General features: G+C 36.7%; 1 protein-coding gene across 9 annotated transcripts in view; it reads right to left on the bottom strand.

The window, feature by feature from the left end:
• Positions 1-7,790, bottom strand: part of LOC127654653 (syntaxin-binding protein 5-like) — a 184,760-nt gene that overhangs the window by 49,533 nt on the left and 127,437 nt on the right. For all 9 annotated transcript variants that reach the window (XM_052141891.1, XM_052141894.1, XM_052141892.1 and 6 more), the window contains exons 12-17: positions 5,869-6,016; positions 5,612-5,679; positions 4,519-4,559; positions 3,923-4,140; positions 2,091-2,257; positions 964-1,089 (exon numbers count right to left, since the gene is read on the bottom strand). In XM_052141891.1, coding sequence (XP_051997851.1) covers positions 964-1,089; positions 2,091-2,257; positions 3,923-4,140; positions 4,519-4,559; positions 5,612-5,679; positions 5,869-6,016 — 768 coding nt within the window. The remainder of the gene's footprint in view (positions 1-963; positions 1,090-2,090; positions 2,258-3,922; positions 4,141-4,518; positions 4,560-5,611; positions 5,680-5,868; positions 6,017-7,790) is intronic.

The raw sequence follows: 7,790 nt of genomic DNA, 5'->3' as shown, positions 1-7,790 counted from the left end.
CATTATATATACTATATATATATATATATATATGTATATCCTTCATTCCTCAAAACAATGATTGACTGACGAGTTTCTAGAGAAAACTGTTTATATTTTGCCATTTTTAACCTTTTGACCTTAAGACATGCCAGTCTATTGCATACTGTGCAACTCAATAACAAACACAAAGACAATGTTCAGCTTCATTGAACTCTTTCCCCGCCAAACACGGAATTTTCCGGGTTTCCGTGTTTTAGGTGTTATACGGTAAGGAAGACCCCTCCGCATGTTTTGAAAGAGTACGCAACTCTTTGATCAAAGAAACAGACTGCGATCGTCTCAAACGTGAAGAAGTGGAGTATTGAGAAGATCAAAATATCAGACATAAAAATGCCTTTTTCTCAGCTTTTTGTCTGAAATGTTGTTTTTTGACAAAACCGACCTCTGTTCAAGTCGCAATAAAAAAAGAATAAATGAAGATAAAATAAAATCGTTTTTTTTTTGCCTAAAAGCAGAGGCTCAGATCTTTATTTTGATATATAGCATCTTCATATATTCATGGAAGAAAATATTCTGCGGGCCATTATAGTTTAGCGAAAATCGTCAAAAACCCTGGCGGTGGCTGGCAACTTTTTTTAAAACGCTGGAATGAACCAAATATCTTTCAACTGTGTTTGATTTAATGGCAATTCATCATGATTACTCAAGAATAAGGTGTTGGAGTAATGCTGCTGGGAATGGGGTCTGTCTAGATTTGATCAAAAATGACTTTTGTCAAATAGTAATGGTGTGTTTTACATCAGTAATGTCCTGAATATACTCTGTGATCAACTGAAAGCAACTTTGGTGAATAAAAGCACCAATTTCCTTCAGAAACAGCTAAATCTGTATATTATGCCAAACTTTTGGCCACCAGTGTAAAGAGTGAATATTTTATTGATTGACTCAAATTGATGACATAAAAGAAAAGGGAACACTTACAGGCCATAGGCAGAGTTTAAATCCAGACTGGAGATTTGCTGTGGTGGTTCTCCATCGACCCACAGTAATTGAACCACAAGCTCCGCCTGGTATCCAGGAGGCATTCGGATCATACGGTTTTTAACCCTGAGAAGCAAATATTCAAAGTTAAAACACCTTTTTATTACTATGCACTGCTACATTTTCCTGATCCATGAGATCGTTGCGTGTGGTGTCAAAAAGTTGATTTTGAGGCAATTAGATCTAATTTTAATATTTTTAAATGTTGCAAATTTATGTAGCTAATGAAAATCCCTGAAATTAACACATTTATTTTGAGACAAAATACTTATTTATTAATTTTCAGTTTTGTTCAATGTCATCAAATCAAATGTTTTTTAATAACTGTCTAATAAGTGAAAGGATGGTTTTGGGGTTTAAAGACCCTGTTGCAGGGGATAAAGGCCCCTTTGAAACACAGTTTATTTGTTTCTTTATTTAAGTGGGGGAAATGTATTTGTTCTTAAAAATGTCAAAGTGGGCTCATATTGACTCCATATTGACTCACAATGGAGATTAATTTGCTTGAGATCTTATAAAATACTAAATGTGTTTTAAATTAACACAAAATTGTGCACCCATTTCTGGAGTAGTTATTTTGAGAAAGCATTATTTTTAATTTGTTACTCCAAAAAATAAAAAGAATATAATTGCTGTCTCAAAATTATTCGCATTAGTTGACAAATTATTACCCCCATATTATATTTACACAATATACCCCAAGTGTGGGGTAAAAGGCTCCCTCAACACCTTTTTTGTTTTTTTAATGAATTTTAATCAAAACAAACGTCCGTTATAAATATAAAGCGTTGAATATGAGATTAATACAATTAAATTTGCCTCAGCTGTGGCCTGGAATAAACAGAGTTTTCAATGAAGCAAAAATCCTAAAAACTTCAAACCCGACAAAGTGGCTATGAGTGACGGAGTTACCCACCACAGCTGTGATCTACCTGCATTTGGAGGGTGGGTGAATGTAAATGTCAAGCTCTGCGTGTTCTAACGCACTTTGTGGAAAAATAAAGATTTTATGACTTATGCGTGGTTTGATATTGCTGTGTGATCTGGTAAACAACATGATGTCTGACTTGAGGCAGGGGATGCTGTCCCGCACACTGTCTGGAGTGCTGCTTCGTGGACTAGGGGGCTGAGGCTGGGGCGAGTGACTGCTAGGGTCAGAAAAATATGGGGTGTTCTCTGTATCTGATGGAGAGATGACGTCCTCCATATCACACTGCAGTCGCACCTCTAGGGACTAGGGCACACACAGATACAACACAAAAACACAGTTAAACAAAGTTTAATCCAATAAATCCATAGTATGTACTCAAATTCTTGAAGGTTATAAAATGTGTCAATGTCTACGCCAGGGCCATTCAGCTTCACTCCTGGAGGGCCGTTGTGCCACAGAGTTTAGCTCCAAACGCTACTCAAAACAAGTCAACCGTTATTCATAGAGCACAATTAAAAACAACAGAAATTGACCCAAAGTGCTTTACAGATCAAACAAACTAAATGACAGAGTGATATAAAAACAGATTGATTTAAAGTTAAATATAAAACATAATAAAATCAATAAAAACATTTCAAATACAACATCATGTATTTATCCATTTCAATGATGGATATCCATTTCTATTATCCATTTCATTTATCCATTTATATTCAATGATCTATTCAAAAGCTACAGAATAAAAACAGAAAATCTGTTTTTAAAGAGGATTCACAGAAAAGTAGGACATGCAGGAACCTAAAATCAGAACATCGGTTTTACTTTCATTTAATTGTAAGAAATTGTTTGCCAGCTAATGTTTAATATCTATGAAGCAATTTAGGGCATTCTCAGATGAACAATTCTTGTCTACACTCACTGAGAAATAAAATTGGGAATCATCAGCATAACTTAATAAAAATAGAGCTCAGAAGACGCATATACAGCGAAAATAACAAGGGTCCTAAGATTGACCCTTGAGGGACACCACACTGTAATTGAGCCGACATAGAAGAACAATTACCTAAATTTACAGAGAACATGCTTTCTTATAGATAGGAGGAAACCCACTGAAGGGTCATCCCACAACCGTACATTCCAGATGACTGAGGAGAATATTATTGAGATATATATACACTGAGATCATATAAAACTAAACACGACAGGTGAACCTGAATCCATAGACAGTCAAATATCATTAGTGACCTTCAACAATGCAGATTTAGTGCTGTGCAAGTGTCTGAAACCAGACTGAATGTAAATATATTTAGATAGGAGTAGAGCTGCGAATAAACAACTCTCTCCAAAATCTTGGTGTGGCAGTGTGGAGGGCGGGGCCGGGTCGTGATACTACACACCCGATCCCGTATTAGGCTAATTATGCCTCCGTGAGGTTTAAAGGCTGACTGCAGAGGGCCGTTCGGGAGAGAGAGATCGTTAGCGGACATGTCCGTCATGTGTGTTTGTTTATGTGTTTTAAGTTTACCATTAAACTATGATTTATATCGTCAAGCCGGTTCTCGCCTCCTCCTTGCCCATCCTTTAACTGTTTTACACTTGGAAATAAAAGGCAGTTTGGAGATTGGTCTGTAATTGCTGTGTATTGCCGGATCCAAAAATGGTTTTTATTAACAAAGAATGTTGAATTGCATGTTTAAAACTATTGGAACAACTCCACTTGCTAATGAGCTGTTAATGGTAAATGGTCTGTGATTATAAAGCACTTTTTTTAACCTTAGAGGTTACCAGAGCGTTTTACTCTGTATCCCAATCAAGACCTTCAGACTTACTCGAAAATGATAGCTTGTGTAAAAGCAGGGTTGGAACTAAACTTTGGAAAATGACAATTGTAAGGCCCTAAAGTACTCATAACGGCAGACCAAGTGATTTGTGTGGTGCCTTAATGGCACACTCGTTTTCTCAACTCACTGTGATGGTGGTGTTGGCGTCATGCTTGCTGAATCGGTACAGAATGACGTGGGTGCTGATGCCCACTACACAAAAGATGCGGCTCTGTGGGCACCAGCTGATCATCTGAATGGCAAAGGGATCGTCCTCCACCAGCTCTGCACCACGGCCCACCTCTCCAGTCTTAGGCTTCTCAAACACCTTTGACGTCTTGAGCTTATACAGCATCTGCAGTGTGACTAATAGAGGCAGTATCAAATAGCACTTTATCAGGCAATCACATCTATTCACTGTTACATTGTTATTACATTGTTATAACAACAAACAAATGCATAATTCCATAGTGAATGTGATGCACATGAAATAACAAAGTAAAAATACTAATTATTAAAACTTTAATTAGACAATACAGTGAAAATGATCCATTCTGACACAGCTGAGGACAAAATGTAAAAAAAAAATTTACATGAAAAGAATAAAATAAGAAAGGTGGAATCATATTGCAAGGCGTCAAGGGATGTTTTAAATTCAAATCATGGCAGCGGTAAGAAAGAGTGAGACAGAAACAGTGTGAAGCTTAGCGGGGGAATCAAGCTCTTATAAGCAAAGGCACTTACTTGCTGTGGCATCCCAAAACTTTATTGATCCGTCTGCGTGTCTGTGCGGGACAACAAAGAGGAAGGACAAAGAGTGATCGTATGAGCGGATGATTATGTGTGTTAAACCGCTTAAGAGGAAGCAGGGACTGACAACTAAGGAAATAGAAGAAAAAGAGAGGCAGGGAAAATAACATGCAGGGTCAATAGAGCTATTGAATAAAAGCTGCAAAGTGCAAGAGCACATTTTAGACATCACTGACTTTGAATAAAAATCAAACACAATCAATGCACACTTCAGAACAAAAACAAACTCAATACAGAGTTCTGAAGCACATGAAATGCTATAAATGATCTCATGTGTGCAGAAGCTTAAACTTCTGTCAAAAGGTAAATATTATTTAAAGTTTGTATTTACCTGATCCTCTGCGAGTACAGCATGCTTATTTATTTATTTATTAGTTTATTAGTTTATTAAACAGGGACAATGCAGAAACATTGCTACAATTTCATATAGCCGATGCTCCACATACAGGCTTCTAGTAAAAGGCTAATTTGCAGCCCCAGTCCTTGGTTAGGCTTTTTTAACAACAATAAAACAATAATCACACAAAAAAATAAGCAAAAAGTAAAATAATACAATAATAAAAGAAAGCTGAGACTATGCACCACTATGCAAACAGACCACAATCTGATGCATACTGCATGCAAACTCTTGATCTGGCAAGCACTAATCTCATTGAAAAGCTTCTAAAATACCTCCAGAAAATGCTAAAACTTATAATATATCCCAAGCTGTAAGCATGAATTGCTATAAATAGAATGACCCATAATGCTGACATTAGTCATAGCTCTAGGTTCGAAACACACACACACACACACACACACACACACACACAAACACACACACACACACACGCGCGCGCGCGAAAAACCAACACAACCCCTAAACTCAACACATGTTTTTTAAGATATTTAAATTATGGGGACACTAGAAATGTCCTCATAAACCACATTTATAGCATAATACCCTTGTAATTACCAGTTTATAACCTAAAAAATTGTCCTCGTAAACTATACAAACACACACACGCACACACACACACACACTCACCCTGTGATGATAATCTCTGGATATGCTTGTGAACCGACTGTCCATGTGCCACCACTGAGCGGCCATTCCTGAACACAAACACAAAATAACACTGTAAAACAATTCCAAAACAAAACACTTGCAAAAAATAAATAAACAGAATAGAACAAATCTAAAATATATATATATATGTATATATACATAAACAGATATTTTTTTTCCAAGATATATTGAAGGAATTCTGTGGAAATTCAATAAAGTTAATGATTTTGTCTAACCTTGTGGCTGTAGCCGGTCTTTTTGTGTTTGGCTCCTATGGAGTAAAGTATGGGTATGATGTCAGGGGGACAGTCAGCAAAGTAAGCCGTACATGTCACTGGAGACTCGTGGATGTCCATGGGGTAGGGGTTCTCAAAGATAGGAAAACTGAAAGAAGAAGAAGCAAAGTTCTGAATGAATAAAAGTAGGGGTGTAAATATTTGCTCTGACAATCATTTGGTCACGACTCAATCAGATTCTGTTATTTTGAAACGATTCATAATAATTAAACAATTATGCTGAAAAAAGATTATATCCAAACTTGCACTCGAGTCACAGATGGTCTGGCTTATATGTGTGGCTGCATATGTAAACAGAAAAATAACGTAACATTATAGATATGAATATGTGACATATAGATAAGTAGCATCTATTACACATATCCAATAAGAACAGCATAATGTCTAAAAGTATAATGGCTTGACGCAAAACACACAAACAGATAGTAAGTAAACCACGGCATAAGCATAATAGACTTTAATATGCAATGTTTACGTTTATTGCACAAATAATTGTGAATTAAATAAGTATAAAATCCATATTTAAATCAAGCAGGGTCATAGACTTAAAAATGATCTATTAGTAGTGTGTAAAGGCAGTTATACACAGGAAGTGGTAACCGCAAGCTAACTATTAATTTAAGGGTAGGGAGAGAGGGGGCTGAATGGAGGGGGCAGCTCGGTTCACAAAACACCGTGCAACATAAAAATGTTTTATTTTTTTGCGGATGACGCTTGACATTGACCAATAACAGATGACTGTTATCAACAAACATTTAGCTAACAGGCTAGTTCCATTCACAACCGTCCCAAATGCTCCCTATTCCCTATTTTCTGTGGTATTCACTATATAGAGAATGAATGAACAAGTGAGTGTTTTCTGCCCACCAATCATATTTATTGAAGCTGTGTTCTATTTGTGATTAAAGTGTTTTATGGAGAAACAGCACATTTTATGGAGATATAAAAGCAATATAAACATAATTCATCGTAATTAGGGAAGAAAGGAACAACAATGAACTTACATTGGTCAAGTGGGCACAAGCAGTTATGAATATATAGAGATCGCTTTGCAATTTCAACAGCAGGATAAAAGCTGAATGTTTTAATATATTGCTGTTGCTTTATTAAAGCACTAAAGTCCATGTGTTAAAGTAATTTTACTCCATGTCATATTGTCCATTAGAATGGCCATTACCTGTGTGAAATCACTATAAAGCACAGCCATGTCTTATTGCCTCAATATAATATAACCTCAAAGTGTCTCTTTAAAGAGGAAGGGCAATTCAAACAATAAATCAATTTAGAAAATGTAATGTTTTTTTCCCCCTTAATTGCACCATTGAGTAAAAATTACCTTGAAGGAAAAAAAACATTTGATGTTAAAATGGCCAAAGTCTTGACGTATGAGTGTTACTAAAAAGAGTGACAAATGGGCGTGTGTCTAAGGGTGACCTTGGCTCTGTCCCTCAGTAATACCATATTTGTGGATACTTATGAGTGACAACTCAAGTGATATTTACACATGCACGCACTCACAAGCACACACAGGCACACACGCACAGGCGCGAAACACACACAGGTGAACAAACACTACATTAGGTGTTGAGGGATGTTGCTTCTGGTTAAAATATTTCTATGAGGTGTTATTGGAGTACATCATATCAAATCACATCATTCAGACACACACAGTCACGCATGCACGCACACACACACACACACACACACACACACACTCTCTCTCTCTCTCTCTCTCTCACACATACACTTCCGGTGCGATTGTTGAGTGAGTGTGTGCGGAGCGGCGTGAGCGTGGTGCAGACGGGTGTGAGTGGAGTTTTTTCTTTCTTTCTCTCTCTTCTTTTCTGCGTATTTTTATTTTT

Source organism: Xyrauchen texanus, chromosome 14 (assembly GCF_025860055.1).
Source record: "Xyrauchen texanus isolate HMW12.3.18 chromosome 14, RBS_HiC_50CHRs, whole genome shotgun sequence".
In the NCBI taxonomy this organism is placed as follows: Eukaryota; Metazoa; Chordata; class Actinopteri; order Cypriniformes; family Catostomidae; genus Xyrauchen; species Xyrauchen texanus.
The sequence above is the reverse complement of the archived record's forward strand: the minus strand, read 5'-3'. Positions and strand labels throughout refer to the sequence as shown.